A 21,247-nucleotide genomic window follows, 5' to 3' on the forward strand; every position below is an offset into this window, starting at 1 on the left:
CCACATGGAAATTTGACTCTGCTTTGCTATAAGCTCCTCGGTGGTTATTTCAGCAGGTCTTTTAGATGCTTCACAGGCTTTCTGTTTCATATAAGTGTCAGAAGCCCCGGGGAGGATACTTCATAATGGGGTGCATGGCTCACAGTCTCTATGACGACAGATCAGCGGGTCACTGGCTCGCTCGCTCGCTCTGAAACCTGCTGCACTCACAATGGTGCTCACAGCACCTGGAACCAAAGGAAAGCGCTGGGCTGCTCTAGTATTAAAATCACCATGTGCTCGTGAGAAACATGTATATTAGGGGAAATCTACTACAACACAACTGCTACAGTCTTTTAGAACATAACAAATATGATATAAACAGACGTTTATGTGACAGTGTTGCATGTGTGACAGGAAGGGGTATGTGAGGTCCAGTGTAAAGTGGCACAGCACTGACAGTTAATGGACTAATGGATGTGACAAGTGTGACCCCCTGCCTGTGTAAACAGCGACAGGCTGGAAATTAGCGCAGGCTTCCCGTCACCACCCTGGTCAGCTGGAAATGTAGGAAACAGCACTTACACAAACCCTCACACTCACATACGTGCTACTGTACGCGCAGGGTCCTCTGTACAGCTGTACGCCCCAGAATGACTGGAAAAGCTTATTTGAATACAAATACCACTTCAAGCCAGTCATGAGTACCTGTCTATTAATTTTATATCAAACAAGCTGTGGGTGTTCGGTGGCCAAGAAAATGAGCACAGCTGTTTGATGCCTGCAACACACTCAAATAAAGTTAATAGGACAAAAATAAAACTAAATAAGGCAGAAAATAATTTCGCAATACAATTTAAATTAGTTTTAAATTAGTGTGTTAATTCATGATGATTGGGAAATATTTAATCTTTGTGAACCCATCTGAAGAATAGTGAAGTAATTTGTCCTGTGGGGACATCTAGTGGCCACTTTAAGTGCACTTTACTTTACATTACATTAACAAACGTGGTTCTGTATATTATGTAAATGATGTGTGGTACAGTTGACCCCGTTGCCGTACAGTCAAGTCGAGTTTCTGTGTGGAGTTTGCACATCGCTCCACATCAGGTAAGAGAGGGTCGTCTTATTTATGTGTGGTGGTGTGGAGGTTTGCCCCACCCACCATATAACCTAATTGGCTCCCTGGGAGGCGGGCCAGGCTGGTACCTTTAAGTACAGGTGAACACCTGATTAGGGCTCTTTGTTGGCCTGTGGCTGGTGCCTATGAGCGCAGGTGAGCACTATAATAAGATAATCGTGGTTTATCCGTGGCTGCAGTGGTGCGCCTGTGTACGATCGCTACAGGTAAGGGGAGCTGCTGTCTGTGTGGTGATGCAGGGTTTTGAGTCCCCCCCCCTCAGGCTCAGCGCTTATGAGCGACTCTTTTCCAGAGCCGGACCCCTTCACAGAGCCGGCGTCATAATAAAAGCTATCCGGACTGGCATTAGCTCGAGTCACGGCGGGTGGTGTTCAGGTAACAGACTGATCTTGCCTTTAAATCCCTCGGTTTCTCCCTGCCTGGTAGTTTACCGTGTTTTTTATTTAGTGCGCCAGCGGCTGGAGAGCGGAGCCTCGCTGGTAGGCGACGACTGCGGGGGCAGCGACCGGGACGCACAGCTGCGCTACAGTCCAGATTACCGCTTTGGGTCTGGATACGAGTGACCCACGGGCTTGTGCCCTTCCCCGACGCTGCTGTTTCTGGCTTCTTCGGTGTCTTTTTCTTTTTATTGTGTCCCAGTTTCCGCCAAGGTTTCGGTCCCTCGGATCGTCCAAGACCTAAGGGGCGGAAACCACTGTTGGAGTGTGTGCGTGTGTGTGCGCGTGTATGTCTGCGCATTATAACTGTTGATTCATCTCTTATTGTTAATTTAGGTTGGTTGGTTTTGTTTGTTTCTATTTTGTTATTTTGTCTATTTTGTTTGCCGTGATTCTGCATGGTGTGATTTTGATTTGTATTACTTTTGGTGTTTATATCACGTAACTTACCTCGTGTGGTGTATTTTATTGGGAATTATATTTTAAAGAATAAATATTGTTGAGTATGAACGTCCTCCTTTGCCTCCCCTGGCGTCCTTTCCGTGCGGGCTCTTGCCGCCCTGGCACATTTTGGCGTAGATGGCAGGATCGCCATTTAAAGGGGGCAAAGTGTTCACGTGTTTAATGTTGTTGAGCTCTGTTTAAATTTAAATTGTTTTTTTGAGACTGAGTGATATTGTTTATATTGTGAAGCCAGAACAGCAGCGCGGTGTGTTTTTTTTGTTTCTTTTTCGCCCTAGTAGAGTCCTGACCCTGTCCCCATAAGTATGGAGGAGGAGTTGCAGCAACTAAAAGACCGGGTTTTACAGCTTCAGGCGGATAATGAGCGTCTCCGTCAAGGCCACGCAGCAGGTTCGGATGCCAGCGGGGTTGTGCCTCCCTCAGGCGCCCCGGCTATATCATCAGTGGCTACCGCGGTAACCGAGCGGCTGGTAGCTATCCTTTGGGACCGTAAGTGCCCCATGTTTAACGGTAAGACTGGTATGGGGGTGACTGAGGAGATTGAGGCATGTGTGCGTGCTCGACATCTATCCGCCGCTGACAAGGCTCTTTTTATTTATGATCATTTGGAAGGAGAGGCTCGAGAGGAAATTAAGTTTCGCTCAAGCGTAGAGCGGGGGGATTCGAAAAAGGTGCTCGCCATTTTAACTGAACTCTACGGCTGTAACCAGTCTTATATTGCCTTACAGCAGCAGTTCTTCTCCCGGCATCAGCTTGAGGGCGAGACTCTACAGGAGTTCTCTCTGGCCCTTATGGCTCTCATGGCACAAGTTAAGCAGCAGGCCCCAGATGGGATGCCTAACGCAGAAGTATTGCTTCGTGACCAGTTTATGGAGCACGTCCTCGATGGTTCCCTGCGTAGGACTCTTAGACAATGTGTTCGCCGACAGCCTACCATTTCATTGTTGGAGTTGCGTTTGGAGGCCATGACATGGGAACGAGAGGGTTTGCCAACCAGTTTTAGGGAGAGGAGTTCATCCCTACCCTCAGCATATGGCCTTCAATACAACGTGCAGGGTGGCATTCAGACTGGCTCTTCTGCCCGGTCAGGGGAACCCACTTTGGGAGATGTGATTAATCTGATAAAATTACAGCAAGAACAGTTGAACCAACTTGTGCAAACTGTAGCATCCTTACAAGCCCCGCGCCTTTCCGGTAGAAATTGTCGGCCTGGCCCGGTGATTTGTAGACGGTGCCAGCAACCTGGCCATTTTGCTAGGGAGTGTGTTAGCGAACAGGCTCATCGACAACCAGGTGTAGTAAATGGTCAGCGCCCCACTAGAGACCGGCCGGTTCAGGCAGCACCGCAACCGGAAAACTAGATCCCACTGAGCTGCAGAGCCACAACTCAGGAGGGGAATCCGTAGGCTCACAGGTTGGAGTAGTGAGGGATCTAGTTGGTCCATGTCCATATATTAGTGTCTCAGTTGGAGGAGTCCCAGTTACTTGTCTGGTCGATACTTGTTCTATGGTGTCCACCATCCCTGAGAGTTTGTTTGCAGCACAGTTTGCCTCTTGGGGGCAGGAGCGTCTTTGTTCCTGCAATTGGCTGCGGCTAAGGGCAGCAAATGGCTTGGCCATCCCCTACATAGGCTATTTGGAGTTGGACGTAGAGCTGTGTGGGAAGGTTATGCCTCGTGGGATTTTGGTCGTAAAAGATCCACCTGGCCCTGGGCCCTTCACCCCGGGTGTCCTGGGGATGAATGTCATAAGGCGGTGTTATAAGGAGCTTTTCGGGTCCTTGGGGGTTTCCCTGTTTGAGTCACCGGATGTGCTGCAGGCACCTCGTTCCATACTTGATGCTCTGCAGAGATGCCATGGGCTAGGAGATAGCAGGCCCGATTATCTCAATGGCATGGTGCGGGTTCGGGGCAGACGAGCGGTGCGTGTGCCGGGGGGAACTATGAAATTGGTTGCCAGCACCTGCTCAGAGCAGTTTGCAAATGGAACTGTATTGCTAGAGCCCCCTGAGGTTGGGTTACCAGCTGGACTGCTGGTGTCATCGTGTGTAGTGCGGGTGGTGCGAGGCACTGCATATGTGCCTGTGGTGAACGTGGGAACAGTGGCTGTCCTTCTGTACCCTTGAACAAGCCTCGGTCATCTTGGCGAGGCGCAGGTAATTAGCCTCCCTGCAGGGGTGGCAGAAGAAAGAGCGACACTGGACACTGTCAGTGGTCAGAGTGTTGTTCCCACCGTGCTTGACAAGGTGAGGTCCCTGGATCTGTCAGCACTAGGACAACAGGATCAGGAAAAGGTCAGATCCCTGTTACAACGATACGAGTCAGTCTTTTCCTCAAATGAGCATGACTTGGGTTGTACCAACCTGCTCTCCCACGACATACCTCTGCTCGATGACGTGCCGGTCCGACAACGGTACCACCGTATTCCCCCATCTGAATACGAAGCAGTAAAGGCTCATATTAACCAGCTTTTGGAGTCTCGGGTGGTTCGGGAAAGCAGCAGCCCATATGCTTCTCCCATAGTGCTGGTACGAAAGAAGGATGGCGCTCTGCGCTTGTGTGTAGATTACCGCCTCCTTAATCGCAAAACCAGGAAGGATGCTTTTCCCCTGCCCCGAATTGAGGAAAGTCTTGATGCATTGGCTGGAGCCTGCTGGTTTTCCACGCTCGATTTAGCCAGTGGCTACAATCAGGTGCCGGTGGCAGAAAAGGACAAGCCAAAAACGGCATTCTGTACCCCATTTGGCCTGTTCGAGTTTAATCGAATGCCGTTTGGCCTGTGTAATGCGCCAAGCACCTTCCAGCGGTTGATGCAAAGGATGTTTGGGGACCAGCAAGGGCAGTCTCTCCTGTTATACCTCGACGACATTATTGTTTTCTCGTCTTCTATCAGCCAGCACCTTCAAAGACTAGAGATGGTCCTGGGTCGCCTGTACAATGAGGGACTGAAGGCAAAGCTGTTACGGGCGAGGGGCAAACAAGACCGAACGGTTACTATAGTTAAAACGAGGGTCAAACTAGACTTCACGAGATTCTAAAACATGCCCCTTGAGCGGGGAGAACTACGGCTCTCACGGAGCCGGGAGGAGAACGCGCTCACACTGAGCGGAGGCTTCAGGCACCATGGCCGACGTGCTTCCAGCACACAGCTCTCTGCATAGTCCCTCACACAGACACCTGGCCGCAACCAGCAGACCAGGTCGCAGGGAACACAAGAGAGGGTGGAGACCCCAAATGCACGACCCAGACACAGAAGGTACAATTAACATTAACGATTTATTTGAATACAACAAAAACTCACTGCACCGCAGGACTCAGTTCAACACAAAGGAAGAACTAAAAATCACTGCATTGCAGGAAAACGATAAACAACCTAATTCACTATCTAAAACTAAACGCTCCGTACACTACGGGCAAAAATCCTAAACATGAAACATAAGACCTAAACATAAAACACTCACAAAACTTACGTGGTGGGACAGGACATAAACAAAACCAAAACTCCTTTGCATCACAAACTCTCTTCAACGTAACAACGGGGTAGCATCCAGCTACACCGAGCGTACACACCAGCAATGTGTCAAACAAAAAACATCCCCTAAATACACAAACCAAACAGGTGGGTCAACTAATTACACAGGAAATTAAATTCAACCATAGACCCACATCAAAACCCCAGGAGCGCCTCTAGCGGCGCGGAGGCAGAACGTCACAGAACCCCCCCCTCAACGGCTGACTTCCAGACAGCCGCTAAAGAAAACACCCGACCTGGGCGGGCGGAGGGGGAACAACCAGGAGGCGGGCAGAACACAACCCCTCCTCAAACAAAACAGGAGTCCATTAAATGTCTATAAAAGTCCACTGCCTTTCAGGGCGGGCGACAAACCTCTTCCAGCCCCCGCCGCAGAGGAGTAGGCAGCTTGACCGTCCCCAGACTGACAGTGCGACCTCTGGGCGGCCGCCGACGAAACATGAGCCCTCCAGGGGCTTGACGCGGCCGAAACCGTCTGTCCATCAAACGTTGAGACCCCCGTGGCGGCCGACGGCGTAGGAGGCAGCGCCACCGTGGCAGCTGTTGACGCCAAAGGCGAGGCCACCAGTCCACGAGGCAACTACGCTGCTCCGGACCACCGCCGGAGTGCAGGGAAACCAGCGGCGTCCTCCTTGGACCACCGCGACGAGAAACAGGAACCAGCGGCGTCCTCCTTGGACCACCGCAACGAGAAACAGGAACCAGCGACGTCCTCCCTGGACCACCGCGACGACAAACGGGAACCAGCGGCGTCCTCCTTGGACCACCGCGACGACAAACGGGAACCAGCGGCATCCTCCTTGGACCACCGCGACGAACAGGAACCAGCGGCGTCCTCCTTGGACCACCGCGACGAACAGGAACCAGCGGCATCTTCCATGGACCACCGCGACGAACAGGAACCAGCGGCGTCCTCCTTGGACCACCGCGACGAACAGGAACCAGCGGCTGCCCTCGGGGAAACAAGAAGCAGCCCCACCCTCCGAGAAGCGCCCTTCTTGGAGGGCAGACGTGGAGCCGGAACCGGAGACGAAGCCAGACGTGGAGCCGGAACCGGAGACGAAGCCAGACGTGGAGCCGGAACCGGAGACGAAGCCAGACGTGGAGCCGGAACCGGAGACGAAGCCAGACGTGGACGTGGAGCCGGAACCGGAGACGAAACCAGACGTGGAGCCGGAACCGGAGACGAAACCAGACGTGGAGCCGGAACCGGAGACGAAACCAGACGTGGAGCCGGAACCGGAGACGAAGCCAGACGTGGAGCCGGAACCGGACCACCATCAGGCACGGACGTGGCCTCCACCAGACCACCAGGAACGGACGTGGTCTCCACCAGACCACCAGGAACGGACGTGGTCGAACGTGGCTTTGCGACAGGAACATGACGCGGTGATGCCATTGGAACAACACGAAGCAAACCCACCCTCACACTACTCTTGTAGGCCAGACGAGGTGCTGGCACAGGTGAGCCGACTCGTGATGCAGCAGGCAAATCGTTCGTTGCTACCAAGTTCTCTGTCTTTTCAGCAGCCACCATAAAATCCACCTCCGATGAGGTTTGTCCCTTAATTGTCCGTTTAAAATCCACCGTTCCAACACCCTGTCCCTTCAGCTCCCTCCATATCCTTCGAGCCTCGGATGGAGAGAGATAAACAGCTCCGGGCACGGTCTCCCTCTGAGTGACGGGAGCCGTGGGCGTCTGTTGGCGCCCCTGAATAAAAATAGCCCACCGCTGTTCTGGCCGCTGCCAAAAATCCAGACCGCAGTGCTGGGTATCGCTGTGATGGCGGGCGTCCGGCCAGCTGGGCAGCCAACTCCTCCCGTAGCGCGGGGAACCACGTGACCAATTCCGGAACTCCCGGAATTGCGTGGAACTGCGGCACGACAACGATTAAATCGTCCAATCGATTTAATCCGTACAGCCGGCCCCATGGAGCCGGCGAGGTGCACGCAGCCATGACATGCTCACAAAACAGCCCCCAGAAGCGAGGGTTGATCTGCTCTGAAGCAATCGAAGCCATGTGGACACTCCGGTGCAAAAAACGAAACAAAACACAGAGCAAAAACAAAAGCATGCACACAAAACACAGACAAGCTAACACGGACTAACACTTAGCTGGCTAGCTAACCTAAACCAAACACGAACTAAACACAAACTATGGGTCGGCTGGGATCTGGATGGCTGGTGTGTTCTGTTACGGGCGAGGGGCAAACAAGACCGAACGGTTACTATAGTTAAAACGAGGGTCAAACTAGACTTCACGAGATTCTAAAACATGCCCCTTGAGCGGGGAGAACTACGGCTCTCACGGAGCCGGGAGGAGAACGCGCTCACACTGAGCGGAGGCTTCAGGCACCACGGCCGACGTGCTTCCAGCACACAGCTCTCTGCGTAGTCCCTCACACAGACACCTGGCCGCAACCGGCAGACCAGGTCGCAGGGAACACAAGAGAGGGTGGAGACCCCAAATGCACGACCCAGACACAGAAGGTACAATTAACATTAACGATTTATTTGAATACAACAAAAACTCACTGCACCGCAGGACTCAGTTCAACACAAAGGAAGAACTAAAAATCACTGCATTGCAGGAAAACGATAAACAACCTAATTCACTATCTAAAACTAAACGCTCCGTACACTACGGGCAAAAATCCTAAACATGAAACATAAGACCTAAACATAAAACACTCACAAAACTTACGTGGTGGGACAGGACATAAACAAAACCAAAACTCCTTTGCATCACAAACTCTCCTCAACGCAACAACGGGGTAGCATCCAGCTACACCGAGCGTACACACCAGCAATGTGTCAAACAAAAAACATCCCCTAAATACACAAACCAAACAGGTGGGTCAACTAATTACACAGGAAATTAAATTCAACCATAGACCCACATCAAAACCCCAGGAGCGCCTCTAGCGGCGCGGAGGCAGAACGTCACAAAAGCTTGAAAAGTGTGCATTCTTCCAGCGGGAGGTAGGATACCTAGGCCATGTCATCTCCGGTCAGGGAGTTTCTACAGATCCCAAAAAGGTTGAGGCAGTGGCTGGATGGAGGCGCCCGCAACAGGTGTCAGAGTTGCGCACATTTTTGGGTTTTGCCAGTTATTATCGCCGCTTCGTGGAAGGTTTCGCGAAGTTGGCAGGTCCCTTGCATCGTGTGGTAGCAGAGCTGACGGGCAAAGGGGCTAAGAGAGGCTCAGGCCAAGCTTTAGAATCAAAGTGGACCCCTCAGTGTGAACAGAGCTTTGAGGCTCTTAAAGCCAAGCTTGTGTCAGCTCCAGTGTTGGCTTACGCAGACTTTGGTCGCCCCTTCATTTTGGAGATCGATGCAAGCCATGATGGGCTTGGGGCTGTACTCTCTCAAGAGACTGACAGCGGGGTGAAACCGGTGGCGTACGCTAGTCGAGGCCTTCGGCCCACAGAGCGCAATATGGATAATTATAGCTCTATGAAACTAGAGTTTCTTGCGCTCAAGTGGGCCATGACCGAGAAGTTTAGGGAGTATCTGTTGGGGCACAAGTGCGTGGTTAATACCGACAATAATCCTTTGAGCTGCAGACTGCCAAATTGGGGGCAACCGAGCAGCGTTGGGCATCTCAGTTAGCTGCATTTGATTTCGAAATAAAGTACCGCTCAGGCCGTACAAATAAAAATGCAGATGCGCTCTCCCGGCAATACACCACCAAGCTGGAGCCTGAGACTAGGTGGCTGCCTGGCACTTTGGTCCCTACTGAGTTGCAAGGAGGCTTGCCCGCAGGTCCAGTTACATCAGTCGGCCAATCAGTGATTTCTGTTCTTCCATCTCACTCTGCCTCGGATGTGTATTCGTTGCAGGAGAGTGATCCTTTGTTGAGAGAAGTTCTTCCATTTTGGCACCGGAAAACTCAACCCACTCCTTCTGAACGGCAGTCCCTTTCGAAGCCAGCTCGGGCGCTATTGCGCTAGTGGGACCGCCTAGTAGAAAGTGACAGGGTTCTATTCCGGCGGGTCTATCGACCTGATGGAGAAGAATTTCTACAGCTACTTTTGCCTGATGCCCTTAAGCAAGAGACCTTGCGCCAGCTGCATCAACAACATGGCCACCAGGGTAGGGAGCGGACTATGGAACTAGTTTGGCAGCGGTGTTATTGGCCAGGTATGTCTCTTGACATCAGGAACTGGGTACAGGCGTGTGAGCAGTGCCAGGTCGCTAAAGACACAGGACAGGCACCTCATAGTTTTATGGGGCACTTACTTGCCTCCCGACCCAATGAGATACTTGCTATCGATTTCACCTTACTTGAGCCTTCGCGGTGTGGGCGGGAGAACGTCCTGGTGATGACAGATGTCTTCACAAAATTTACGGTAGCGGTTCCTACCCGTGACCAACGGGCCTGCACGGTGGCCCAGGTACTAGTTCTGGAGTGGTTCTACAAGTTCGGTGTTCCTAGCAGGCTGCATTCTGATCAAGGTAGAAGTTTTGAGAGTGCTTTGATTAAGCAGCTTTGCTTGTTGTACGGGGTGACTAAATCTCGCAGCACCCCCTACCATCCAGCAGGGAATGGGCAGTGCGAACGTTTCAACCGGACCCTTCATGATCTTCTGCGTACGTTGCCTCCCTCACAGAAGCGGGACTGGGTTTCCTGTTTACCACAGGTCCTCTTCTTTTATAACACTACGCCTCATTAAAGTACTGGGGAGTCCCCATTTTTCTTGATGTTTGGACAGGAACCCAGGCTCCCCATTGATTTTCTCTTGGGGCGAGTGGAAGAACCACATCCAGGGGAGGTGCAGGGTTGGGTGGCTGAGCATCAAGAGCGAATGAGGGTCGCTTTTGACTGCGCACGAGAGCAGATACTCGTTGCTGCGGCCCGTAGGAAGGAGCGGTATGACCAGCGAGTACGGGATCAACCCCTGCCAGTTGGTCAGCGGGTCTATGTTAAAGAGTGTGGTGTCAGAGGGCGCCACAAATCCAGGATTTGTGGAACCCTGAGGTACATCAGGTGGTCAAGGCTCCTCTTGAGGGCGGAGCAGTTTACACCGTGGCACCTGTGCACCACCTGCACAAAGTGAGAACTGTGCATAGGGACTTGTTGAAATGCGTTGCTAGGCCGGTGGAGGTTGCTCCTCCACCAGAGCTGCCACCAGCCGCACAGGATCCGCCTGATGACCCTTCAGACGAAGAACTTTGGGTGCTGGCATCAGATGTTCAGCAGCCTATTGCCAACCCGTTGCCTCTGAGTGAGTCGACTGGTGCTTCCCAAGTCCTCTGCTCTGCTTCGGACCCATTACCATCTGGGCCCCAGCAGTCATCAGTACCAAGTCAGACTGATACCTACGCATCAGTGCTGCGCCGCACTTCGCGGTCCACCGCAGGTCATCATACGAACATTCATCATCTCCCTCAACCAGTAGATAGGCAAATTAGTGCTCCTACGAGCAGGTCAGTAGAGTCCGTCTCAAACTCTCAGTTTGTGTTCAGTAGGTTGTAGTCCTAAGTGGTTCCATCGTCGGGACGACGATTTAAAAGGCTAGGGGTAGATGTGGTGGTGTGGAGGTTTGCCCCACCCACCATATAACCTAATTGGCTCCCTGGGAGGCGGGCCAGGCTGGTGCCTTTAAGTACAGGTGAACACCTGATTAGGGCTCTTTGTTGGCCTGTGGCTGGTGCCTGTGAGCGCAGGTGAGCACTATAATAAGATAATCGTGGTTTATCCGTGGCTGCAGTGGTGCGCCTGTGTACGATCGCTACAGGTAAAGGAAGCTGCTGTCTGTGTGGTGATGCAGGGTTTTGAGTCCCCCCCCCTCAGGCTCAGCGCTTATGAGCGACTCTTTTCCAGAGCCGGACCCCTTCACAGAGCCGGCGTCATAATAAAAGCTATCCGGACTGGCATTAGCTCGAGTCACGGCGGGTGGTGTTCAGGTAACAGACTGATCTTGCCTTTAAATCCCTCGGTTTCTCCCTGCCTGGTAGTTTACCGTGTTTTTTATTTAGTGCGCCAGCGGCTGGAGAGCGGAGCCTCGCTGGTAGGCGACGACTGCGGGGGCAGCGACCGGGACGCACAGCTGCGCTACAGTCCAGATTACCGCTTTGGGTCTGGATACGAGTGACCCACGGGCTTGTGCCCTTCCCCGACGCTGCTGTTTCTGGCTTCTTCAGTGTCTTTTTGTTTTTATTGTGTCCCAGTTTCCGCCAAGGTTTCGGTCCCTCGGATCGTCCAAGACCTAAGGGGCGGAAACCACTGTTGGAGTGTGTGTGTGTGTGTGTGTGTGTGTGTGTGTGTGTGTGTGTGTGTGTGTGTGTGTGTGTGTGTGTGTGTGTGTGTGTGTGTGTGTGTGTGTGTGTGTGTGTGTGTGTGTGTGTGCGCGCGCGCGCGCGCGCGCGCGCGCGTGTGTGTATGTCCGCGCATTATAACTGTTGATTCATCTCTTATTGTTAATTTAGGTTGGTTGGTTTTGTTTGTTTCTATTTTGTTATTTTGTCTATTTTGGTTGCCGTGATTCTGCATGGTGTGATTTTGATTTGTATTACTTTTGGTGATCACGTAACTTACCTCGTGTGGTGTATTTTAATTGAGAATTATATTTTAAAGAATAAATATTGTTGAGTGTGAACGTCCTCCTTTGCCTCCCCTGGCGTCCTTTCCGTGCGGGCTCTTGCCGCCCTGGCACATTTGTGTATTGAATCACAACGTGCTGCAAAGACTAAGCTGATTAGTCCATTGATGTCTTTTAATTTCATACAGTATTTGAGAGTAAATTAAACCCTTAGGGGATTTATTGTTGCTCATTACACTAAAAACAGTTTCACTGTTCTCACATACAGTGTTATTACACTGTGCACTTAGCATCACATTGCTGGTCGGCAGTGCATGGTGAACAGCACCTCTACTGCTGTTTCTCAATGCGCGCAGCGCCTCAACAGGCCGACCCCGGTACTGCACTAGCCGACCGTAAACGGAGAGGGAGGCGTGTGACGCTTCGCTACCATCGGTGTTTGACCGAAAACAACCTCAGTCTGTGTTGGTGGTCAGAAAAACAGGTACACGGTTAAATTTACGGCGACAGCAAATGTAGCATGCATTCATTTTTGTGTTTGGTTGGCGATAGTAAGGCTGCGATTAACGTGTCGGTTGTAATGTCTTTGGAGAGTAGCTAGGCTAGGCTAAGCTAAGCTAAGCTAGCTGTATTGCTACACGCTTGGTGTCGGTATAGAAGGCCCACGCTAGAATTCAGCGGGCGATGTGTATGCTAGCAAACTCCTTAGTAACTTAGTATATATTATCTCTTATCCTGTTCGTGTACGTGCAGCAAGTCCAAAGCGCAAGTGACTGAGTAATTAACGGAGTAGTTTAACTTATTAAAATAGAAAGGCAGTGCTGCGAGCAATAAGATTTACAGTCGATATTTCTCAGGTTAGCGTAGTAGCTCTGGATGGTTTAGCTCATTTTAATATAAACTAACATTACTAGACAATCATAAGTAATGCTAGCTAAAGACAGACTAAAGTCTGCCTCATCAAAATATGCTCATGCATGTCATTAGGTGTTGGATCTAAACTTACTACTGTTAGTAAAACAGTGACAGAGGAGCTAACACACTGACACATATACTGATTGTGTGTGTGTCAAACTATTTATACATTCTGTAATTTGCGTGTGTGTGATCACATAACAAACAATATGACACATTTTTTTACAGGCTATATTTATGTTTTGATAAGGAAATAAAGTAAATATATCCCTATGAATTATTTTTAATAAGTTGGCTTTTCTCAACTACTAAAAATGTTTTATTTTGTTCTTTTCAACTAAAAACCTGTTGGATTGTGTTTAAAATGGTCAGCAAAATGCCATAATGCATACAAGCATTAATTGTAATCATTTACATGTACATGATGATGTCTTTCACCGCTAAACTATTTTGTCCTCTCGGGGTCTCTGCAGCAGCCGTGCCCCGCCGCGCCCCCACACCCAGCGGAGCCGTCATGTGGCAGGAGGCCCGCAAACATGAGCGCAAGCTCCGTGGAATGATGGTGGACTACAAGCGTCGAGGCGAGCGCAGGAGGGAGTACTATGAGAAAATAGTAAGAGAACTGATGATGTATGCTGATGTAGCAACCTCGTGAGAAAGTGATTATTTAGATTCAATTTTGCTGTTAAATATGTCTGCTAGAGGCTTTTTTTTCTTTGGTGGCCTAAAACCCAATTGTGTAACTGTCAGGTCTGCAGCAACGTGTTGAACAACAAAGACGAAAGTTGCACCTCACTACAGTCTACATGAACTCTGTTTTTCATATGCATGTCTCTCTTGATTGTCTTAACAGAAAAAAGATCCAGCTCAGTTTCTCCAGGTACATGGGCGAGCCTACAAAATCCATCTGGATCCTGCTGTAGCACTGGCTGCGGAGAGCCCCATCAACATGTGAGGAAGCAAACGCATGCACATGACGACAGACACTATATGCACTGTGAATTTGACCCCTCTTTATTGTTTTGTGTAAAGGATGCCATGGCAAGGAGATGCTAACAACATGATTGACCGGTTTGATGTAAGGGCTCATCTGGACTACATCCCTACCTACACCCCATCGCTGCTTAACACTACGTAAGTCTGCAGACTGATTGGACACACATTTAATCCCACAGTCTGTCTGCTGTCAACATTTCATGATGTATAATATAGTATGTATATTCAAATTATTATGAACATCCAAGTGTAGGTAGGTGTGCACCTGTTGTCTGGGTTCAAAGTTATAAATGGAACAAAATATCATGGTCTAACATAAAAATCTAAGTAATATCATTATTACTGTCATGCTATAGTATTTTACTGTACATCATCCCACAGTCCTTTTTTCTAGGGTGGACTGTGTTGTTCTTTAAGAGATTATTGATTAGACAAGAGGCAAATGTTTCACCCTCAATTAAATGGTGTAATTGTGAAGTATGAAAATCTTTTGTCTTGTTCAGAACCTCAGAGCAGGAAATGGAGGAGAGGAAGTGCAATTACGAGCGCTACAGAGGCCTAGTACAGAATGATTTTGCCAACAGTGAGTATTTAATCACAAACTGCTGCTAACACACATTTGTAATGTTAGTATTATTATCAAAAGCATAAGTACACCACCCAATCACTGGGTTTAGGTGTTCTAATCACCTCCACGAGTGCAGGTGTATAAACTCAAACACCTAGGTGTGCAGTCTGCTTCTACTGCTTTTCAGCTTCTCACCAACTATCTACAGGGTTAATGGCTACAGCGCTCCAAACATTGTGTGGCCCTCCTTTTTGCAGAACAGCAACACACAGGCAGCTTCATGGAATGGGCTTCCATGGATGAGGAGCTGCATCCAAGCTTTATCAGGGGTTGACCTTGGCCTTTTAGTTTAAGTATAGGGATCTTCTAACTTCTTGGGAACTGTTTTGAGACGGCCCCTTCTTGTTCTGACATGGTCAAGCATTCCTGTAGACACATACCTTGTGGACAGCCTTTCCATAAAAGTTAAAGCTGTTATTGCTACATAGGGTGGGCCAACTCCCCATTGAACCCTATGGACTAAGACTAGGATGTGCATGTAAAGACAAGCGTCCAAATACTTCTGATAGCATAGTGTATGTTGCCCTGCTCTCACTGGGTATATTTTGCAGTTATATTGAGCTCCAAAACTCCCTGTTGTCCTCCTACAGTCTCTGAGGAGCAGTGTTTGTACCAGATCTACCTGGATGAACTCTATGGTGGCCTACAGAAGCCTAATGAGGAAGAGAAGAAAAAGTATGTGAATTATTATAATGTTGCTATTTCCTCCCTGCTCTTTGTTTCATATATTTCTTACTGTTTTTGCACACTTCATTCATGTTACTTTTATTGATAAATATGTGTGCTTTTGGCAGGCTGGCAGAGAAGAAGGCAACCATTGGTTACACCTATGAAGACAGCACCGTGACTGAGCCTGAGCCGCAGTCGGACAAAGATGAAGAAAATTCAGAGAACAGTGAATCTGAGGAGGATGAGGGCATTCCAGACATTGGTGAGGGACTTTTTTGGCACTTTCCGTACCTGCTGTGAACCAAAAATCGGCCCTAAAAATGACAGTCCTCACTGTGCATATTAAAGTATGTGGATTTTTCAATATGCTGCTTTGTGTTTTAGCGTTATGTTTCTGTGTATATGTACAGATGTAGAAGTTGATGTTGATGAACTGAATCAGGAACAGGTGTTGGACCTGAACAAAATGGCGACCACATATGGAATGGCTGAAGGAGACTTTGTGAGGCAAGTGAAAATCTGTAGCTGCTTGTTGTCTTTACACAATTGTGTAAATGTTGTATTGCTCTTTCATCCACCTTACCATCCAAAAAAGGAGTAGAAAGGCCCACACAAATTAAGCTTTCTGCCTTTAATGTAGTGTTGATACTGACTTTTTAAAATCTTTTTGTTGAATGAGCAGGATGTTGAAGAAAGACAAGGAGGAAGTGGAGGCCATCAAACACGCCAAGGCTCTGGAGGCTGAGAAGGCCATGTACTCTGTAAGACAAGACTCTTGGTTAATTTGTTTTCCATGATTTTATGTGCATCTTTGTGATGTTATGTGTATTTCATCAAAAAAGGGTCGTCGTTCTCGCAGACAAAGGAGAGAGTTCAGAGAGAAGAGACTAAAAGGTAGACAGATCAGCCCACCAAGGTACGTTTATGTTATGCACAATGTTTTGCTGTTTTGAAACTTTTTCTTCCATCAAAACATGTTTTAACTTTTTCTTCTGTTTTTTGGTATGTAAGTTATGCCAGAAGAGACAGTCCAACCTATGATCCCTACAAACGGTATGTTAAGTCACAGTGTTGTCTGTTTTTATTGTACTCTGGTGCATTTGTACTAAATTCATATTTATCTCCTCATTTGCTTCATTTTCTCTTTTCAGGCCAGAGTCAGAATCCAGCTCAGAGTCACGGTCCCGCTCTCGTTCTCCTGGTCCAGAGAAGATCACATTCATCACTAGCTTTGGTGGCAGTGATGATGAAGCTGCAGCAGCAACTCAGACAGCAGCTCCTCACTCTGGCCATGCCCCCTCCAACTTGCAGCACCCTGCAGGTCATAGCAGGGGCTCCCGGTCGGTAACTTTCCCTCTTCCTGTCTTATTTCCTCTTGCAGTTATGTTCATTGAAATGACCCTAGTTGATCACAGAGGAGCAATACAGATTTGATGCTTTTTGTGGTAGGTGAGATGATTAGTTTTCAGGCAAATATCAGTTCTCAAATTTAACTGCATGTGTATAGAGAACATGTGTGTGTGGTGACATCAGTCTGACACACATTCAAAGTTTCATTGTACTGCATGTCACATAACCGCAAAAAATGTGGACATTCTGAACATTTATACTTCAGCTTAATTTCTTTCATACAAATAAAGTAGTGGTAGACAGGCTAGGTGCTGGGCTGGTGTTGTTTCTAAAACTCTGCGTATTTGCTTGTCCAGGAGAAGAAGGTCGTCCTCCAGCCGCTCCCCTTCCTCGTCCTCCACCTCCTCATCCCGGTTTTCCTCTCGCTCATCTTCCCGCTCGCGCCGGAACCGGCGAGGACGAGGGGGGCGAGATGGGCGTCGCACCCGAAGCGGCTCGCGGTCGAGGCGGCGATCCAGGTCTCACTCCAGGGGCAGAGCGGGCAACGGGGGAAGTGGATCCTGGAGAAGACGTGACCGGACGCGTTCGAGGTCCAATGACCGCGAGAGAGAGCGAGAGAGGGACAGAGACAGGAGACGATACTCTGCACGCAGGCGAACAAGGTGAGAATCCTGTTCAGTCACCATCAACACTACTATACCATTACAGTTGGACTAACTGTACCTTTCTGCTCAGGTCCCGGTCCACCTCGCGGCAGGGGGGCAGTTCTAGACGAGGGGCTAGGAGCACTGGAGGCTACCGGAGAGGAGACAGCGCCAGTCGCAGCCCCTCTCGATCCTCTAGTCGCCCAAATCACAGTCCCTCCCCCCCTCACAGAGGAGTCCAGCCCTCTACCACTGTTGTTTCTGACAAGCTAAGAAAGTACGCTCCTGGTTTTCAGTCCTGCATGTTCAAGTAGTACTTGATGGTGTTTTAGGCTGAAGAGTAGTTGTAATGCAGAATGTTAATGCATCATTCACTGTTCTCATCATCTCTTTGTCTCCCCTCATTTAGGCCTGATACTGCGGGTGGTAAAGAGACGGGAGCTGCCAAAGTCAGTAAGAATTTGATCTAGCTGGGTTTCTTGCTAAAGCCTACGCCTCCCTCATCCCTGACAGGGTGACATGGTTGTCCTTCAGACTGGGATGTAGAAGTCAATGTTGTCCACAGAGAATATTTGTTTTTGTTTTTGTTTTTTTTTTGCGCCCTTCAAGCGGATGGATATTGCAGTGGAAGCACCACATCTGGTTTCGATTTGCCATCGCAGTATTCCTGTCAGTGTTGACATTGACTGACTTGATGCCATCTCTGTATTTTTGTATAGATCGCAAAACCTGCAAAATCAATTGTTGTCCCTATCGTGCTTCCAGTGTGGGTGGCACATGTATGTGCTCATATACATGTGGAGAGAGAGCGAGCAGCATCTTTATGTTTCTGTATGTAGTCTGAAGCTGTGAAACGCACATCAGGCGCCCGTATGGGGAATGTAACTTCCTTGTCTTGCAACCATGTGTTCTCCGTCTGAGAATCACTCCTGGCCACGTGATCAGAGCAAGCTTTGGCTGTGAAAGTCCAATGTTGTATATACCAGTCACACACTATATTATTTAATGTATTGGGACTCCCCTCCAAATCACTGGAGACAAGAAGCCAGATCTTTTCATCCAACTTCAGTGCCTGACCTCACAAATGCTCATCGGGAAGAATGATCAAACATCCCCACCGCTAAGCCCTGTGGACAGCTTTCCCAGAGGAGTGGATGCTGTAATAGCTGCAAAGTGTGGGCTAAGTCCATGTTAGACCCTACAGACTGAAACTGCAATGCCATTAAGTCCATGTGCGCATAAACACAGACATCCCAATACCTTTGATAATATAGTGTTTATACATCTGAACATCTGGTCTATTAGAAAGAAGGATTCAGGGAAATTTAAAGGTTAGGTGGATAACGGTACACATGTCTCAACGGTTAATATTGAGTCAAAACCCTAAACCTTTTCAGTATTAAGACCAGAATCTGAATATGCTCCAAGTCTTAAACATTAGAAATGCAGTAGAAGTTACCAGTTCTTTGTCAAATGCCAGCAGTCTTTCTTGCCTGGCCAGGTTCAAACAGCCCAGTGGTGGGTGTGTCTCTGAAAAAGTGCCAGTGGCTCTGACTGAATTTTTCTCAACTCACCAGACCTGAACTTGCTCTTGTTTCGCTTTCTGACTGTCTCTTCCTCTTCATCTCTTTCATCTTAATGTACAGCGTTTGTACGTACATATGAAATATTGTGCTAGCTGAACTATTCTAGAGCAACATTGTCCCTCAACACGCACACACCCACACCGCCTGCTGAGTCAGTATGGTTCATGTTTGTTTACTCAACAAACATCACATGTAATTAATTCATCTTTGGCTCTTTTATCTCCAGCCGCAACTGTTGAGACGATAGTATCAAAATCGTGTAACAGCTGGGTACCCTTGATATCTCTCACTCACTCACACTTTTGTTGAACATTGAAAGGACGTGCTAACACAGTTGTGTCACCTACAGCCCAAGATGACCCCACAGGAGCGACTGAAGCTGCGCATGCAGAAGGCTCTCAACAAGCAGTGTGAGTAGATGAGTCCGTTTGTGGTTTGTGTGCTGGGGAGAATGTAGTACAGACCGAGTTCTGTTCTCTTTACCATCCTGCAGCCAAGGCGGATAAGAAAGCAGCTCAGGTGAAGATCCAGCAACAGGAGCACAAACGACAGGTGTGTGTGTGTGTGGTCCAAAGCTACAGATGTGCGTAGAAACATTGAGCGCTTTAGTCTTTATTTCCTCTCATCGCCTTGTATTTATTCTACAGGAGCGAGAGGGAGAACTACGTGCCATGGCACGCAAGATACGCATGAAGTAGGGTTTTGTGTTGGAGCGTGCACATAGCAGGTCTGTTCTATGTTGCGTGTTGAAACCTTCTGACCCTGTGGCTCTTGGCATAGGGAGCGTGAACGCCGTGAGAAAGAGCGGGATGAGTGGGAAAGACAGTACGGCCGGCAGAGCCACTCGCCTTCTCCATCCAAATATGGTAAGCTTTTAGTTTTCTGATCACCAGCAGCCATATGGATCCAATGTTAGAATAATAATTTGGTCTGCATACTTAAACAGAAGTAACCAAAATATTTAATCACTCCAATCCTTTTCTGCCCTTCTGACATCAGTTAGTGCTCTGACAGTTTTATAGTCCTTTAGATGTTCTGGCATGTTGTTTTGATCGTGGCTCTGTGTCCTCTGTCCCTCAGGCCGAGAACACAACTCATACAGAAGGTATGTGAGAAACCGCAAGTATTCGCAGAGCTCCAGTGATGCAAAATCATTGTTTTACAAAAGCACAATCTCAAACGCTGCTTTTATTATTGGTGGCAATACTTTAGTAATTTGGATTAATTTCACTTGAATGCACATTGTCTCTGTTCAGTTTGTTAAATCTCAGCAGAGACAAATTATCTGTGGCCTGCTACCACTCCAACCACTCCAAACCTAGATCTTTATATTCGGAGCAATGCAAAAAATTACTGTTTTTTTTCTTTACTGATTAAGATAAAATGAGTAAAGAAGAAAAGAATTTAATGAACCTATTTGGTGCCAGATAGTCATAACAGGTTCATTATGTGCAGTTGCATACATCTACATTACAAAATGTATGATTTATTCAATGTATATACTGAGTTTAATTGGCAACATAAAGTACTACCTAACATAATTACACACTAAAGCAAATAGGTCGTTTGTGTTGTTTTTTTGTGTAGGCTTACTTTATTCATCCCCATCATTTTTTTTATTATTCTTTATTCAGGAGGTCACGGTCTCGGTCTCGATCCCGGTCACGGTCTCTGTCCAGATCTAAATCACGATCACGGAGTCCGTACTACAGATACTGAGCTGGGAGGTGGAAAAGTCTTTTTACAGTGCAGGAGAAATTTCAAACACATGTTATCCAACGAAACCGCTGGTGGGATAAGATACAAACAGACTGATTGTTAATTAATGACCAATGTATACCTGAGCATGTCTGTCCTCTGGTAATGTTTATGCACACTGAGCTTAAAACTGAAAACCGTGGTACCTTAGTTTCACTAACTACACAGTTGATTGATTCAGCTAAGCTGACTTTGATATGCCATTCATCTTATTAAATAAGTTTTATCTCTCCTCCCGCCTCAACAGTCCTCATCAATAAAGACATTTGTATTACTCCAGTTATATGGTCCCAAGCAGTGTCTTATCTTAGCTACATCTTCCTCATGTCACGTTCTTCCAAGAGGAAACACTCACTAACCACCATTTTGAGCAGCTGTCATGAACTGATGTACAGCATATTTCTACACATCGATCAAGTTCACGTCCAGCTGTCCTCTGCTCTTTTTGTACTACGTTTCTCAGCCAGCTGGTTAATATTTGCCCCTTTGTTCAGTAATGTGGCCTGTGTAATACAAATACAGAACAATTAATAAACCTGACTTTGAAACCACAGCTTGTTTTACTTTTGTGTTCATTTTAAATATTTAATAAAATACTGATGGCG

General features: G+C 48.2%; 1 protein-coding gene across 2 annotated transcripts; it reads left to right on the plus strand.

Moving 5' to 3' along the window:
* Positions 1 to 12,423: 12,423 nt before the first annotated feature.
* Positions 12,424 to 21,195, plus strand: clasrp (CLK4-associating serine/arginine rich protein). 2 transcript variants are annotated; one of them, XM_029171534.3, is made up of 21 exons: positions 12,424 to 12,580; positions 13,485 to 13,624; positions 13,865 to 13,962; positions 14,044 to 14,145; positions 14,511 to 14,590; positions 15,226 to 15,310; positions 15,430 to 15,566; positions 15,715 to 15,811; positions 15,987 to 16,065; positions 16,147 to 16,220; positions 16,316 to 16,357; positions 16,456 to 16,644; positions 17,011 to 17,316; positions 17,390 to 17,575; positions 17,708 to 17,747; positions 19,234 to 19,294; positions 19,378 to 19,436; positions 19,532 to 19,578; positions 19,665 to 19,750; positions 19,965 to 19,989; positions 20,519 to 21,195. In XM_029171534.3, the coding sequence occupies exons 2-21, from the start codon at positions 13,526 to 13,528 to the stop codon at positions 20,601 to 20,603; spliced, it is 1,977 nt and encodes a 658-aa protein (XP_029027367.1). In that variant the 5' UTR covers positions 12,424 to 12,580; positions 13,485 to 13,525; the 3' UTR covers positions 20,604 to 21,195. The 2 variants fall into 2 exon arrangements, 1 of the variants encoding a protein (XP_029027367.1); XR_003787988.3 differs by lacking the exons at positions 19,965 to 19,989; positions 20,519 to 21,195 and having other exon boundaries at positions 17,708 to 17,751.
* Positions 21,196 to 21,247: the final 52 nt, after the last annotated feature.

The sequence above is a fragment of the Betta splendens genome, chromosome 13 (genome assembly GCF_900634795.4).
Source record: "Betta splendens chromosome 13, fBetSpl5.4, whole genome shotgun sequence".
Lineage (NCBI taxonomy): Eukaryota > Metazoa > Chordata > Actinopteri > Anabantiformes > Osphronemidae > Betta > Betta splendens.

Excerpts from the sequence above, each read along its gene's own strand:
- clasrp (XM_029171534.3), top strand. The coding sequence starts at position 13,526 with ATGTGGCAGGAGGCCCGCAAACATGAGCGCAAGCTCCGTGGAATGATG. Across the intron at positions 15,567-15,714 it reads TGAGGGCATTCCAGACATTG|ATGTAGAAGTTGATGTTGAT; the intron begins GTGAGGGACTTT and ends GTATATGTACAG. Across the intron at positions 19,437-19,531 it reads AACAGGAGCACAAACGACAG|GAGCGAGAGGGAGAACTACG; the intron begins GTGTGTGTGTGT and ends TTTATTCTACAG.